This window comes from Saxophila tyrrhenica, assembly GCF_035928015.1.
Source record: "Saxophila tyrrhenica strain CCFEE 5935 chromosome Unknown scaffold_6, whole genome shotgun sequence".
NCBI lineage: Eukaryota > Fungi > Ascomycota > Dothideomycetes > Mycosphaerellales > Extremaceae > Saxophila > Saxophila tyrrhenica.
In genome coordinates, this window is record NW_027041738.1 from 198,554 (window position 1) to 214,247 (window position 15,694).

The window sequence follows — 15,694 nt, forward strand, 5'->3', positions numbered from 1 at the left end:
ACAACGGGCGAAGAAAGAGGGTGGAGTGGAGGTGGTATGCGCAAGGCGGATGTGGCAGGTCTCGAGTGCGCCACCCACACGCCGATCGACGCTTGGGCTCTCGGCGCCGCGTGCTAGGAAAGCTTACCTCTCCGCCCTCCTCCGCCGAGGTGGATCACGCTACACTCTGTACCTTGATATAGCGTGGTATCACAGCATAATGGGACCTGTTATTCCGTTTTCGAGAATCGAAGTTGACTAATTGTAGATCTGGCTGTTTGACAGCTGCATCGTGGTTGATTCATGTTCGTTGCACGTGAAAGACGGCGTCGGCAGCGGGCCGGAAGTGTGGGGTTGGCGTGATTTACGTCTCCAGAGACATCAGCGCTCACAAACATCTGCTAGAGTCCAGACAACTGCCATACCACGCCGCTGTCGCCGAGCAAGAAACAGCACCCAACCCACCGACTGACTCCAGCTGTATCGGTAGCACATGCCAGCATGCAACTAGCCTAGCAAGCACCACACACCCTCCGCCGACCCCCTCTCCCTCCAAGACAACCGCTGCGCGCGATCACAAACCTCACTCCCGCAATCTATTCCACCATGGCCCCTTCAGCTTCGAAAAAAGGCGCCAAGGCCTCTGCGCCCCGAGAACGCCGCTCCTCTTCCCGCCAAAGCACCCCACTCTCCACTCCAGGCGACAACACCGCGCCTCCGACACCCCTTGCTGGAACACCCACCACCTCCGCGCCCGCAATCACACCAACGCCAAGCCTCCCGAAAGAAACAGCTTACATGCACACCTCCACCGCTTCGCTCGTCTCCACCGACCCCAGCATCGAAGCGCTCATCGACAAATTCGGTACCGGCCCCAACCCGCCTTCCGCCAAAGACTTGCACAACCTGCACGACAGGATCAAAGACGGTGTGCTGAAGACCGCGAATAAGAGGAGTGAGGTATGTGATCGCTCGATGCGACAGTTGGTTCAGAAGAGGAAAGAGCGCGCGCAGCGGGAGAACGAACAGGCGATGGCGGACGCGGCGCGGGTGAAGGAGGAGGGCGAGGAGAAGAAGCGGAAGAAGGAGAAGAGTGGGAAGAAGAGAAGTGCGGGGGAGATGATGGAGGGGGCGGAAACGCAGGGAGATGGTGGTGGTGAAGGTGGGGGTGTGAAGGGAGAGAGGAGGGATAGTTTGCCGAGTGTGGGTGCGCATGGGTTGGCGAGGCAGGATGGGGTGGGCGTGCATCAAGGTGAGTTGACCAAGTAACGCGCGCGCTGTTTTGGGTAGTGAATTTGCCCAAAACTTGGCCCACTGTGGAAGGAGGTGATGCCCAGCTTAATCTTCCAGGAGAAAATGTTACGCGCGTTCAAACTCACATCACACGGGGGAAGATATTATCTAGTGGCGAGAGATTGCTGACACATTCACTACAGGAGCTCCGGCGCCACCATCACCCGTCATCGCACCCAAGACCGACACGGCAGACCTCATGGATGTTGCTGACTCTGGATCTGAGTCTGACACTTCTCAACCTACTGCACCCACTTCGACAGCGCCATTGTATGAGCGAGCATTCGGCAAGGACCCTACGTTATTCGATGACCCAACAGTCTACGACATCAAAGACTTGACAGACGACATGACGGACGAGGAGAAGCGCGGGATACTGAACGTAGCGCAGTGGCCGGGCAGCGATCTCAAGGACTTGACTGCTGGTGATCCTCCGGATATGGACTTCTACAGCGCCACCAAGCCTACCAACCAGGTTCACTTTGGGACCTTCCAAACATATGTGGAGCCGTACATTCGACCCTTTACAGAAGAGGATGTCGCATTCTTGAAGGAACGAGCAGATCGAACAACTCCTTATCTCATACCGCAGCGAGGCGCGAGGACGTACAAAGAAGTTTGGGCATCGGAAGACGGCATGGACGGGATTGCACCTCCTAGGAGGCAGGAGGCAAACCCCAACGAAGCGCGAGGAAGCATGGACGAAATGAACACCGACACCGCCGAAACCGACGAAGTCAGCATGGGTCCCGTGATGAATCGCCTCATGTCCATCTTCCGCCCCGGCCCAAGTCTGCAATCTAAGAACAAGAACAAAGACGAAGACGCCGAAGGCGGCGACACCTCCATGCTCGACCCGGACGACCCACCCCCCGACCCCGCAACCTCCGCCGGTGCCGACGACCAATCCGCCACCTACAAACCCCCCACCCACCTGCCCCCCGAGGCCCCGCGCCCCACCCCCCTCCACCCCTCCGACTACGCCACCCTCGACGCCCGCGCCCTGCAGGAACTCCGACACATCGGCTTCCTCGCCTCGACCGACACCCCGGACTTCCCCGCCCACACCGACGACGAAGTCTCCGCCCGCTTACGCACGCTACAGCACGAGTTGCGACGCGTCTCCCGCGCGAACAACGTTCGCAAACTCCGCGTGCTGGAGTTGACAGAGGAGCGCATGGCGATGCAGGAATACGCCAATATCGCCGACGACCTGGACAACCAAGTCAACGCCGCATACCTGAAACGCAACCGCTCATTAGCAAAACCCAATTCCAAAAAAGGCGGCTCTTCTTCCTCCGCACGTCCTCGAACCCAAGCCACCGGCATCGCGGGCGTAGGGCTAGGAGGCGGAAGGGGTGTGAGCGAGGGCGTACGCGCGTTGATGCAGAAGCGCAGGGATTGGATCGATATGGTGGGGCCCGTGGTGGGTTGGGGCCGCCCGCCTATTCCTGGGGAGGGGGAGACGGTTTTTGATGAGGGGAGTTTGAGGAGGTTGGAACGGGTGGAAAGGGAGGCGGAGGCTGGGGAGGGGGAGGAGGGGGGATGATCGTTTTACCTGAGAGGAGGGCGGGCGAAGGCTCTCTGGGAAGACGGGAGGAATTTGATCGCTTTCTGGGAGGAAGGAGAGTTGGATATGAGTGCCGAGGGCTGAGCGCTTGTTTGAGGGCGGAATGAGCTGGTGAGAGTATTCAAACGAACTCGACTTAATTCTTCTTCCATTCACTCAGGGCACCTGAGCTCGCATTGGGATCTCACCTCACGTGTCCCCGTCTTGGCGGACATGGGGTACTCAGGTAACTTGCTCAAAAGCTCGCAGATCGGCTTCTAGTCCATATTGTGGCTGCGAAGGACTTCTCAAACGTGCTCTTGCGGCTCCGATAAAAAGATTTGAACAGTCTTTAAGCGAATAACACCACACGCCCTTTCCACTCAAACACTAGAAAAACGGCCCTTGGAAACCGACACCGACTTGGACAGCAGTACAAGATGGCGATGAGTGGCATGAGTAGCATGACCACATCCCCAACCATGACTACTACGACTGGAGGAATGGCAGGCATGGCGGGGATGACGATGCCGTCCTCTTCCTCCACCATGACTGGACCGATGGCTGCGGCGAGTTCAGGGGCCATGGATATGGAGGGGATGGGTATGAGCAACGACTGCAAAATCTCGGTAAGTTCGATACACTGGGAATGAGTGATGGGAGTGAATGACACGAATGAATGGGTGGCTGATGGAAGGGCCTATGGCAGATGCTGTGGAATTGGTATACCGTCGACGCCTGTACGTTTACATCCCCCTTCACGGCCCTAGCCAACAGTCTCTTCAGGCCGGAGTGTCTGATCCCTGAACCGTCTCTGCGGCTGAAAAGCGAAGCGAAGGAGGGACGGCTACGAACTGATGCTGATGCGAACAACAGGTTTCCTCTCCTCCCAATGGCACATCACCTCCCCAGGCATGATGGCCGGCTCCTGCATCGGCGTCATCCTGCTCGTCATGGCGCTCGAAGCCCTCCGGCGCGGGAGCCGGGAGTACGACGCTTACATCGTGGGCAGCTTCGCCGCTACTACTACTACCTCCGCCACTTCCGCTGGGTACAGTGGCGTCGGGGTTGGTGCGGGAGGAAGCAATTCTGAATCGGGTGAGAAGGACGCGCGGGTGCGGATAGGTGCGCCAGCGCCGTGTGCGCCGAGGAGGTTCAAGCCGACACTCCTCCAGCAGCTTGTGAGGGCGGGGTTGCATATGCTGCAGTTTGCTGTTGCGTATTTCGTACGTCCCCTGTCCCTCTCCCTCTCCCTTTCTGCTCTACCGCGACAGTTCAGAGGTATGGGACGAAGTTATGAAGGCTGATATGAGGGTGACAGGTGATGCTGCTAGCGATGTACTTCAACGGCTACATCATCGTTTCGATCCTGATCGGGGCGTTCTTGGGAGCTTTTGTTTTCAGTTGGCATGGTGTGGAATTGCCGTAAGTTTCTGGTTTGTTGCGTTGTTTAAATGGATGCTGATACCACCTGTACTCTTACAGGGGCGAGCAGAGGGAGATTACTTACTGCTGCGGTTGAGCGATAGGGTGGACTCGATGATCTGGCAATTCTGGTCTGCTGGGATGGCTTGATCGGCGAGGGGCCTGGTGCCGCTGCTGGGTTGGCCGCTGCTGGGTTGGCTGCTGCTGAGTCAACGTAGGAGGAGTCGATCGAGGCGGAAGGAAGATCTCCCGAGACTTGTTTGAGCTGGTTTTCCTTCCTCGGATCGTAAGTACCTGTATCTTCTACTATGAACCAAAGATGGCTTGCATGAAGGCTTCCTGGATCTTTCGGATTTTCTGCAGGTGGCGAGTGCTTTCGAGATCTGACAGTCTTTCCTTCAATCTCTCCTTCTCACCATTGCATCTCTACAATCATTGGTCGGGGGATGAGACTCTTCGAGATGATTCATCAAAGCGCTGCAAGCGTGGATGCTGGCAAACATATCACCACAGCTGGCTCAGTGGTTCAGTCGGACAAAGCGTCCGCTGCTCTCAGACGTCCTGGTGTCTTCCTCTCAACTGGCCTGCCTGTCCTTCCGACTTGCCAGCTTGGTCGCTCTTATCACCTTTGCTGGATTGTCTTTTCGGTATTCACATTAATCACACGGAGCTCCGTCAGCATATTTCAACGTCCTGGAAGGCACGCAGCGACACCAAACGCCTCCAGCGAACAGCAGAGCCTTTTTCAGCAAAATCATCTCTAGCGAACCCGTCTCCAGCGACACCACTTCCAGCAGAACCACGTCCTGCGACCAAATCGGACATCAACAATGGCCACACGCAACTTCAAGAGAGATCCCACCCCGCAAAAGCGAAGTAACCTCTTCAAACTCCGCGCGGAATTCAGAGATGCGGTCTACGAACACCTCCTGACTGTCCCGACCAACAAATACGGCACCGTCAAGCTCATCCACGTATCAAGCACCCCCAAGTCGTCAGTCTTGTCAATACTCCGGACATGCCAGCAGATTAACAACGAGCCGTATTGTCTGTTCCACGCCATCAATCATCTCCAATGCCGCTTCAGAGAGACGGTTACGAAATGCTAGAGCTTGTTCTACGCTCTTCGCCGCAACGCGAGCGCTACCCTGATGGCTGCTGAGATCGAGCGACTCACCGTCGTTGTGGACGGCGATGATCCGCACCTCATTGACAATGTGGACGACTGGCACGACATCCAGGAGATTGAGAGGCAGCCCCTAGACCTCGCCACTGTCTGCACACTCCTATACGGTTGCCCTCGTCTCAAGGAGCTTCACTTCGTGCTACCACAACACGAGCCCGGCCCCACGGTTGCAGAGGTGCGATATGAGTATGTGCTCAGACGAGACGAGGTGGTGAGCGGTGCGCTGAGCTTGCCAAAGAGCCTGGAGGTTGTGACGATGCGGATGCCGAAGTGGAGTCACATGCACCCGCATATGATGGCTGGTCTAAGTGAGCGACATTTCGAGGAGCAGAAGGAGCTCGAGTGGGGGCTGGGGCTGAGGAAATTGGAGAAGGAGATTGCTGAGGACATTCTTGCTGTGGTTCGGAGGTGAGTGAGGTGGGGGTGAGGAGGTCATTGGGATGAGTGAGCAGGGTTCAGTGGAAGGAGTGTTAGTCCGCTTTGGTAAGATTCTCTCGAACGTCACCACATGCCACTGTCTGCCATGTGCTTTCACATGCTCCATTTGTTGGAGGCGTGGGCCATATCGTTGCCTCAGTGACTTGCGACTTCAAGCTAATTCTCAATTCTCAATTCTTCACAACTTCACAAGTTCACGAATCCACACCTTCTCGAACTTACAAATTCGACCACGGGCCTCCAACAGCCTCTACAACATCGCCTGCACACAACAAATGGTCAAGCCCTCCACCGGAGCCTGTCTGCGGCTGCGCAACGAATATGCCGCAACTCACCTTCACCACGATCAACCCGCAAACTCAGAGCCCGCTCTTCCGCCTGCCCCCAGAGATTCGCAACGAGATTTACAGCCTGGTATTCTCCGACGTACGGACAGACCATGGCGGCAGGTTTGAGCTCCACCCAGTCACGGAGAGGTTCTGGAGAGACAACATCCCGCCAACGTCGGTCCTTTCCATCTGCCGAACATGCCGCCTAGTCAACACCGAGATCTACGGCATGTTCTCCGCCATGCACGACTTTAGCATGCATTTCTTCTACTTGCGCGACGCCGATATCGAAGGGCGACTTTGCGACTGGGAGCGCCGCTTCATCCTCAAGGTAGCTGAAGTTGAAAAGGTGACCATTGGGCGAATGACAGCAGATGGAGTAGCCAGCTGCCTGAGAAGTCTTCGCTTCAACAAAGGATTGAACAGTTTGCGGTTGGAGGTGATCTGTGACCGTTACTGGGGATCCAACCCACTGACAATTTGCAAGCTACGTGAGCAGCTTCTGCAGGCGCGATCCGACATCGAAGCAGCGGCAAGCGGTTTGTCTCGCAGTCTACACACCATCGGTGTTCCTCTCCCAATACCTGGGATCTTCAGACCCCCAAACGAACTGGACGAAGTGTGTCAAAAGGAGTGCAAGAAGATTGCGGACGAGCTGAGCGGCTGGATCAAGGAGGCACACAGGAAAGCGCATGGGACTGAGCTTGTTCGTGACAACGAGCAGACTGCTTAGTCGTGGTTTGTTTCGAGCCGGAGCGAGGGAGTGGGGTGAAGGTGAGGGAGAAGGTGAGGGAGGACGTTAACGACTGCACCTCCACACAATGCTTTGACGGTTGCTTCCGTGTTGCAGCTAGCTCTCTGGTGTTATGGGGGTGATTTTGAGAAGGCGACGATGCCCAGCAGGCTGTCGGCTTCCCAGGGGCAGAAGGGCGACTTCTGTAGACGGAGATTGTGGCTCTAGATCTGTCAGTGATCGATGACGATACTCTTGAAACGGATTCCGTCAAACGAATTACATGATACCTTCACATGGTGTGTCGAAATGTTGTTAAGATCACATGCCATCTTAACGAGTCAATGCTCCTTCCCCGGGCCGGGGCGGTCTGCTTCATTCCATCTCCCCTCGGTAATATCCAACCTCACGCATCATCGAGCAAAACCACCCACATTAAGCCAGGTTTCGGCTCCCAGCGTTCTGAGGTCTCGGATTCAGCGCACCGATGATGGCGCTCAAAAAGTTGAAGCTCCCTCAACACCCGCAGACGCAAATAGGCTTCTTCACATTGCCCGCAGAGCTGCGTAAGTACTCATGAAAAGGAGAACCTATAGTTCACAATGACATGTAACACGGCTGACCATTCTGTCCCTCTGCTCGCAGGCAACAAGATCTACGCGTTGGCTCTTACGCTCCCTGCAAACGACGCTGGCTGCGTGGAGACCATTCCGATGTATGAGAAATATACGAACCGGCAACCGTCCTTCTTCAGCATCCTGCAAACTTGGCAGGCGGTCTATCACGAGGCTCGCGGCTTGGTCTCTACGATCAATCATTTCCAGCTGTGCCCCCCTTATTCGCACGTGCGTTTGGTCCGCAGTTACAGCGCGGGCGCTCTGACGATAAGTGCAGCGGCTTTCAAAACGGTCACCGCAGTCATGGACGCTGCTTGGAAGTTTCCTTGGGCCTGCAGCCAGCTGCGTTCGTGTTCCGGCCTCCAGCGGCTACAATTACAGCTCCGCAACAATCGGTTATTCGACGCATTCGGGTTGGATCGCGGCGTCAAAAGGCTCCGCATCGTCTTCTTGGACGATCAGAAGAGTCTCCAGGCCGCAGCGCAGAAACTGCCATCGTCTCTCCGACTGATCGAAGTATCTTTACAGCGCCATGATATTCTCGAGCTACCCGAAGCCATACGAGCGGGGTGGCAGCAGGAGTACGAAAGCCTAGAGCGCGAAGTGTGTGGCTGGATCGCACAGGCGTATCGGGAGGCTTATGGCAAAGTTCTCCATCAGCAGGACAGCGACAGAATTACGTAAACAGTCTGAGAGCAAAGGCCGGTGTCGCCCACTGCAAACGGATATGGAGAGAGGATGCGGTGAGGGGCAGCAAGCCACGATTCGGCTGTCCAACTACATGCCTTCAGGAGGTAAGCAACGACCCCTGCCCAATAGAGCTTAGTAAGTATAGGTATGATTACCATCATGCTGTATTGCACTGGACACTTCTGACTTGGCATGAACAGGGCGAATCCATGAATTCTCATCGACACAACCACCTCTCCTCATATAATATCTCCTTGTTGCTAGGAACTGCCCCCATACCGTCTCCTAACTTCTCCCATCGTCTGCATATGGCTGCCAGATTTGCTTGTCGGAGTCGAGCCGCTGGTGACGTGCAGCGTCCAACTTGCGATACACCCACAGCACCGATCATCATACAAGACAGTCCCGAAGGTTCAACAGAAGAGCGCAACTGTCTTCTCAGGCTGCCAGCCGAGCTACGCAATTGGATCTATGCACTCGTTCTGGGTGTGCCAGTCAACGAAGACGGAGTGGTACTGCTCGTGAAGCCGAGCGCATCTCGGTTGCCACGGTCGGTCCACAACCGAGCAGATGAGATATGTCCCATGAGATCTGTGGTTCCGAAATGGCCTATGCCTACTATGCCTACTCCACTATTCGGTTTCTCATCGACGACGGAATGGTTCCGGCACGTTATACTAAACCTACCACCATCAGGCCAGCGTCAAGCAGAGTAAGTGCCAACGAAACGGAACCATAGCAAACGGATCCTACTGCCACCACAGCGAATGTCTCTACTGCTCAACCGGTGATGAGCTCACAATCGGCTGCTTTGTGGCAGGCAGATCTGCCTCACCAGAATCATTGAGGTGGAAATGGAACTTTCTGGGCAAGGCCTAACCGCAAACCTGGAACAAGACAAGACAATTTGGCCTGCCTTGGAATCTTCTGATTCTTACTCAAGCAAACATGGCCACCTAGGGACTGAACTACCGGCTTCGCTGGACACGATGTCGCCTATTGCACCCTCTTTAAACTCCGCCTTTTGCGTCTTTCCACCATCCTCCTGGCCCACAGAACGCCTACCCTCCAGTATCACCACGGACTTCCTGGACGCAACCTCTTGACTTGGGGAACATGGCTGCCATGAACCCACAGACACAATGCCGCATCTTCGATCTTCCAGCCGAACTTCGAAATGCTGTCTACACTGCGGTGTTGACCGTCTCGCCAAACGAAGATGGCACGGTCAGGCTTGTTCGGACATCCCGTCTCCCTCACCCCCCGCCCTCTCGAACCCGCTATGAGCCATGGCCAGCACGAAGGTCAGCGGGGCCTTCTGTCTTGTCAGTACTCCAGACTTGCCGGCTCATCAATTCTGAGGCCTGTTGCCTGTTCTACCAAACCAACCATCTCCAACTCAAACTCCACGACAGCGATTTCACCAGGATGAAGCGTGATGTTGGCACCATGCGACTCTCCGCTATCGAGAAAGTCACCATCTCCATTGGCAAATTCGTGCTGCTGTTTGACTATGGTCAGCTGTTGCAACAGTGTACGAGCCTCAGAGAGCTGCATTTGGAACTCGTCGCCCAGTATGAGTCGGGCGGGTGGCAGGACTGTGCTGTTCACGAAGAAACGGTGGTCCTACAGCTTCGCATAGAGCAAATCCAGTTCCAGGCCGAACGACGGGCGTTGAGGGCTGCTTTGCGAATGTTGCCTCCTTGTATCAGCAGGATACCGGTCCACTTCAAGGGCTGTAACTGCGATGGCAGCCGTCATCGGCATGACGAGCGACGCACAGACATACGTCTTGGTCTTGAGAGCAAGGTTTTCGAGCTCGTAAACGACGAGCTGACAGAAGCGCGGGCTCGCTTGCCCTCAGAAGCGGCGGGCGACGCTCAAGCTATTAAAGATGCGGTCGGTCGTCTGGAGCGCAAGCCCCAGCCGGAATGGAAACCTAGAAGGTGGGACTTCAACAGACCTTGAAGAGCGTAGTGATGATCAATGGAGAGGATGCACGTGGGATACTTCTCCTGCTGCAAGGCTATGGCTCGCACGCATCTGTGTGCATGTCTGATCGACTTGAGCCTTCTGAAGTTGGACCCAAGAATGTAGTTTCGAGCGCTGTCCGCTGTTAAGCTCACCTCTCATGTCAGCGAAAGATGGAGCAGAAACGGGTGAGTGAGTGGGTGAGTGAGATGCGGGAGCTTGTTGTACTACATATCTAACGCAACAATCAAGAAGCCTTCACTATCCATCGTACCTCCCCACAGTGTTCTCTCCTGACCTGTTCCCAACAGCTGTTCCCACGTCGGCAATGTTGACCAGAACGTCATGTCACAAAGGTCTATGTCGTTCACCTGCAGTCAGTCACATGGATAATCACCTGCTCTACCTCCTACGGCGAGTACAATACTCGTCGAAGGTGTTTGCTTGCCAGGCATTTTTGTGTCGCACGGCTACACTGCTGTTGAGCGAAAAGGACATCCACAAGCTCATACGGTGGTTATTGGCCTCCATTTACCGTCCACTCCCAAGCCGAATCATGGATAGTCGAGCAGCAGTCAATGTAGCCTCGAGCCTTTGAGTGCCTTAAGCCCCGGCTCGAATCCTTCTTCGACAGACCAACAACCCTTACCACTTCCCGAAACTGCTGCCTTGATCTTCCCAGTATATCACCGGCCGCTCATCAACCACAACGATCTTGCAGTCAAACATCTTCCATCAAACCACAACAATGGCTCCCAAGCCGACTTTGTCAGCATATCGTGGAGGTGCCGCATCTTCCCAACCAGATCCACAGACCCGATCTCAGTCGCCAGAATACGCTCACGGCGAGTGTTGGACCGTCGCTCCCTCGGACCTGGTGCTCTATGGAAACGGCAAAGGCTATGGCGTCTTCGCTGCCCGGAAGATCGAAGCTGGAGAGACCATCATCGAAGACGAGGCACTGATAGTCTCCGAACGCATGCCTGGTCTGGCCTCATACACAGAGTATATCATAGATGGGTTCCGGAACCTGTCTCCGGAGGAGCAAAAGGAGTATCTCTCCAAATTCACGCACTCGAAGTCTGAAGCAGACCTACTCAGACTGGCGAGGGAGTATGGGCAGGACATCGGGAATGTGCCGGAGTCCCGCGAGGAGGCGCTTGAGATCGGCCAGGTCGTCGCCATCTTCCGCAACAACGCCTTCACTATCGCTCAAGGTGCCACTGCGTTCTGCAAAGACGCAGCCCGGCTCAACCATTCCTGCGTCCCAAACGCCATGCACGTCGACGACCAAGTGAACGACTGTTACGTCGTCCGAGCTACCCGGGAGATCAACGAGGGAGAAGAGCTGCTCCTGTCATATGTGCCGGAGATGCAGCCGAAGGCGGACAGGCAGTCGCAGCTGGAGAAGTATGGCTTCACCTGCACTTGCGTTGCATGCGAGGATCCTGTATACGGTGCAGAGACCGAGCCTCGTAGGCGGGAGCTAAAAGACCTGGCTGGACAAGTTGCGAGTGCCGAGTGCGTCGAGCAATATCCGAATACTGCTGAATATGGGTGTGCCAATTTGCTGAAACCAGAAGGAATACCGGCAGCCTTGGTCCGAATGCTGGAGATCCTGGAGCAAGAACCGGCCATGCTAGTTGATAAAGCGGAGACGTGAGTTTGCAATTACCTCCATCCTTGTGGTCTGCTGGCTTTGAAGACATACTGACCCAGGTGTGATTGCAGTGCTCGGAATCTTGCCCAACGATAAGCCAACGCTCACCGAACCGCGGAGGCAAAGGAGAGATTGGAATATGCACTTCCGCTGCTCCGGATACTTCGTGGCAAGGAGGACCACGTGACGCAGGCAAGTGAGAAATTGCTGAGCACTCTGCCTTAGCTTCGAGAACCAGAGGCGGCTCTCATGTCGGGATGCTTGGATAAAGTAGATGAGTGCCATTCAATGGCTCTGGTGTTACTTGTCTGCCCTGGAGAATCTGTTCCTGTTTGTGTTTGTTACAACTCCTGAACTAGGACATAGTCAGTATACCATTACCTTCACTCCCAGGCGCAGAATCTTCCAGTGCTTCCCAAATTGGCTCCACAAATGCCCGCAACGACCACTTCGCGATCTGGACGTGTTCAATGTCGGAAGCCTTCGAAGTGAATCCATCCGTCGCTCCTTGGATGCCTTGTGCGACATCTTTGTTTGCCATTCGGTTGCGTGTCGCACAGTCAAGCCGCTGGTGAGTACATGGCACATTCACGAGCTTCCGCGCCAGTCGTGTGTTCATCATTCACAGTCGAATCATGCGCAATCAATGAAGCAATCGAATCGCCCTCAAATGGTTCAAAAGGAGTCCCGCCGTCCTCGCTCCTGGGTGCAACACTTGCGCACCGATATCTTCAACCACAGCGAACACTCCCAACATATCCTCTGTTAGGTTATAACACTCCCCACTGCACTTGATATTCAACGGGCCACCACCATGTCTGGTAACCCTGGTTCCTCAAAGGATCGTGGCCGAGAGTCGAGTCAAGCAACCTCCAGACCCGAGTCGATACCAAGCTCTCGTCAAACCACTCCGCCCACTCCCATGTTGACTCTCGCCGTGTCTCCGCTCGTCACAGCAGGCAATGGGCAGGGTCTCGGTGCCTTCGCTTCGCAAAGAATCAAAGCCGGCGAAGTCATCATCGAAGAGAAGCCACTCCTTACCGCCGACGTGACTCTTTGGAGTGATGATACGTCGCCACGGAGCATTGTCGACGCCTTTGCGGACATGTGGCCAGATCGTCAGGAGTACTACCTGAACAGGTATACCTACGTGGCAGATGAGCGCAAGCTTCTCGATTACGCGACGGCGTACACAGCAGCAGCGAATGTGGAGCTCCCGACCAAGCAGGAGAAGCTGAAGATTGGCAAGGTTTTTGCGATCTTCTACAACACTGCCGCTTCCTTCGGGAACTTTGACAGTGGCTTTGGCAAGGACCTTCCACGTCTCAACCACTCGTGTGTTCCGAATGCTGCACACATCTTTGACGAGACCAGAAAGCGCTCCGTCGTCCGTGCCATTCGAGACATACCGGCTGGACAGGAGATCCTTCTCTCGTACGTTCCCGAAATCGCGCCCAAGAACGTCAGAGCGTTAAAGCTGGAACCATATGGCTTCACCTGTACTTGTCTTGCGTGTGGCGAGAACGACTACGCGAACCGGACGGAGGCCCGTAGGAAGGAGCTCTGGAAGCTTCAAAGCCAGATCGATACCCTGGAGTTTTCTGAGGGTTCGGAACATGAAGAGGCTGTTGTCGACACCGAAGCTCCATCGCTGGAAGATATACCAGACATGTTGGCGCTAATGGTGAAGCTGATGAAAGGCGAGCCGGCAATGCAGGTCGCCAGAGGAGAAACGTAAGTTGCAATGTGCTTGCAGTGCGTTCTGCAAGCCACTAACAGTCTGCAGGGCTTACAAGCTAGGCAAGCAGTGTTCTCAGATGCAAGAGCTGGCCTTAGCAAAGAAGTGGTTGGAATTCGCTCTGCCGCTTCTGACCTTGTGTCGCGGCGAGAACGATTCTCTTACGAAGGACTGCGTTCGTATGCTGGGAAAGCTTCCAGCGTCACGGCATGGTCTCTAAGTCCGAGATGTGCTGGACCAGGAAGGGGTAGCGGTAGGCATGCTTTGAGTTTTGCTACTCCTCTTTGGGAGTGTCTTCCATATCATGGAGTGTTTTGATTCTCTTTGGGCAGTATGTATGTCAAACACTGTTACCTTCCACATCCGTGAGTTAGACTGAGGTTGACAGAACCTGAAAGGACATGGAGCTGAAGTCGACCAAAGGTCGTTGCTCCTTCCCAACTAGGTTAGCGTACGGTTCCTCCTGCCTCAAAATTCGGTATCTTCCTGCAGTGCACGATCACAAAACCATCCCAGCTTCAACATCAATCTCGAGTACATGTACCTGAACTGTGTCGCTACCAAGCCACTTGATGCACATCGCTGACCAACCCTAATATGAGGTAGCATCCGCTCAGTCAACTCGATTACGAATCATCCTTCGAGATCGACTGGACGAGACTGAACAACATATATCTCCCACCAACGGTTCCAAGTAAAGATGGAGCACGACGCAGAGCACACCTCAGTCATCATGTCGACCATCGAGAAGGGCGACCTCGTCCTCATCACCGGCTGCTCAGGCTACAGTTCGTCCCAACCTCCCTCCCCTCGAACACTCACTAACTTCTCTTTCCAGTTGCCAGCCAAACCGCCAACCAATTCCTCGAAGCCGGCTACCGCGTCCGTGGCACCGTGCGCTCCAAGGAGAAGGTCGAGTGGTTGTACGCGCTCTTCGACGCCAAGTACGGCAAAGGCAAATTCGAGCATGTCGTAGTGCCGGACATGATGGCGGAGGGGGCGTTCGACGAGGCGGTCGAAGGGGTGGCGGGGGTGTGTCATACGGCGAGCGTGATGAAGTTTAGTGGTGTTTATGATGAAGTTGTGCCTGCGGTGGTGAGTTCGAATTTCTTTACTTACTTTGAGAAGGGGGACGAAGCGATGTGCTAATGGAGAATACACAGGTCAAAGGCGCGCTGAACGCTCTGACAGCCGCTACCAAAGAACCGAAAATGAAGTCTTTCGTCTACACGTCAAGCAGCACCGCAGCCCTGATGCCGCAACCTGACAAAGAGATCCACGTCACCAAAGACACCTGGAACGACCAAGTAGTCCACGACGCCCAAACCGCCCCCAACCCCTGGAACGTCTACGGCGCCTCCAAAACTGAAGCCGAGCGCGCCATCTGGAAAGCCGTCAAAGAGACCTCGCCACCATTCGTACGTCTCCTGCCCCAAATTTGCCCCCCAAAACCACTAACCGCCGAAACAGCAAGTCGCCGCCGTGTTGCCAAACGCAAACCTCGGTCCCATCCTCCAACCGGGCGCCGAAAACTCCTCCTCCACCGCCTCCTGGCCCCTGCAGCTGTGGAACGGTGATACCTCCGTCACGACCTCCGTGCCTCCCCAATACTTCGTCGACGTGCGGGACACCGCTCGCTTACACGTCATAGCCATGATAGACCCCGCTTGCAACGGAGAACGGATCTTCGCGTTTGCGGCACCTTTCACCTGGAACGACATCCTAGCGGTGCTGCGGAAGCAGAATCCCGGCAGGGAGTTTCCGGCGGATATGGAGGGTGGGGGGCGGGATATGAGTGTCGTGCCGAATGGGGAGGCGGAGGCGCTGTTAAGGAAGCATTACGGGAAGGGGTGGACGGGGCTGGAGGAGGTGGTGGAGGCTAATACTGCTACAGTGCGGTGATAACAACCTTTCCGGTGGTTGTTTACAAGAACATGAGAAGGTGACTGCTAATGATCTTTGGAAATGTTCATTTCGCCGGACCAGCATGGCTGCGTCGCGGACACACTACGATCAAAGTGTACATATATACAAAGTCCGAGAGGACGATCTCCAGTCATGCAATGTCGATCAGCACCCATGCCCA

General features: G+C 55.2%; 8 protein-coding genes across 8 annotated transcripts; all 8 read left to right on the plus strand.

Annotated features, from left to right (window-relative positions):
* Positions 1–585: 585 nt before the first annotated feature.
* NGG1 (Transcriptional regulator) lies at positions 586–2,821 on the plus strand (the record flags this gene model as incomplete). The annotated part of the gene is made up of 2 exons (XM_064801363.1): positions 586–1,231; positions 1,416–2,821. The coding sequence occupies 2 exons, from the start codon at positions 586–588 to the stop codon at positions 2,819–2,821; spliced, it is 2,052 nt and encodes a 683-aa protein (XP_064659993.1).
* A 917-nt stretch (positions 2,822–3,738) lies between these two features.
* LTR77_004110 (uncharacterized protein) lies at positions 3,739–4,343 on the plus strand (the record flags this gene model as incomplete). Its single annotated transcript, XM_064801364.1, has 3 exons — positions 3,739–4,047; positions 4,143–4,246; positions 4,307–4,343. 3 exons carry the CDS (start codon positions 3,739–3,741, stop codon positions 4,341–4,343), a joined length of 450 nt encoding a protein of 149 aa, XP_064659994.1.
* Positions 4,344–5,076: 733 nt separating this feature from the next.
* Positions 5,077–6,932, plus strand: LTR77_004111 (uncharacterized protein; the record flags this gene model as incomplete). The annotated part of the gene is made up of 3 exons (XM_064801365.1): positions 5,077–5,240; positions 5,358–5,840; positions 6,155–6,932. The coding sequence occupies 3 exons, from the start codon at positions 5,077–5,079 to the stop codon at positions 6,930–6,932; spliced, it is 1,425 nt and encodes a 474-aa protein (XP_064659995.1).
* A 490-nt stretch (positions 6,933–7,422) lies between these two features.
* Positions 7,423–8,233, plus strand: LTR77_004112 (uncharacterized protein; the record flags this gene model as incomplete). The annotated part of the gene is made up of 2 exons (XM_064801366.1): positions 7,423–7,498; positions 7,578–8,233. The coding sequence occupies 2 exons, from the start codon at positions 7,423–7,425 to the stop codon at positions 8,231–8,233; spliced, it is 732 nt and encodes a 243-aa protein (XP_064659996.1).
* Positions 8,234–9,688: 1,455 nt separating this feature from the next.
* Positions 9,689–10,207, plus strand: LTR77_004113 (uncharacterized protein; the record flags this gene model as incomplete). The annotated part of the gene is made up of 1 exon (XM_064801367.1): positions 9,689–10,207. One exon carries the CDS (start codon positions 9,689–9,691, stop codon positions 10,205–10,207), a length of 519 nt encoding a protein of 172 aa, XP_064659997.1.
* A 751-nt stretch (positions 10,208–10,958) lies between these two features.
* LTR77_004114 (uncharacterized protein) lies at positions 10,959–11,966 on the plus strand (the record flags this gene model as incomplete). The annotated part of the gene is made up of 2 exons (XM_064801368.1): positions 10,959–11,869; positions 11,942–11,966. 2 exons carry the CDS (start codon positions 10,959–10,961, stop codon positions 11,964–11,966), a joined length of 936 nt encoding a protein of 311 aa, XP_064659998.1.
* Positions 11,967–12,684: 718 nt separating this feature from the next.
* Positions 12,685–13,828, plus strand: SET5_2 (SET domain-containing protein 5; the record flags this gene model as incomplete). Its single annotated transcript, XM_064801369.1, has 2 exons — positions 12,685–13,604; positions 13,657–13,828. The coding sequence occupies 2 exons, from the start codon at positions 12,685–12,687 to the stop codon at positions 13,826–13,828; spliced, it is 1,092 nt and encodes a 363-aa protein (XP_064659999.1).
* A 513-nt stretch (positions 13,829–14,341) lies between these two features.
* Positions 14,342–15,510, plus strand: LTR77_004116 (uncharacterized protein; the record flags this gene model as incomplete). The annotated part of the gene is made up of 4 exons (XM_064801370.1): positions 14,342–14,396; positions 14,447–14,703; positions 14,772–15,026; positions 15,079–15,510. The coding sequence occupies 4 exons, from the start codon at positions 14,342–14,344 to the stop codon at positions 15,508–15,510; spliced, it is 999 nt and encodes a 332-aa protein (XP_064660000.1).
* Between the last annotated feature and the right edge of the window lie 184 nt (positions 15,511–15,694).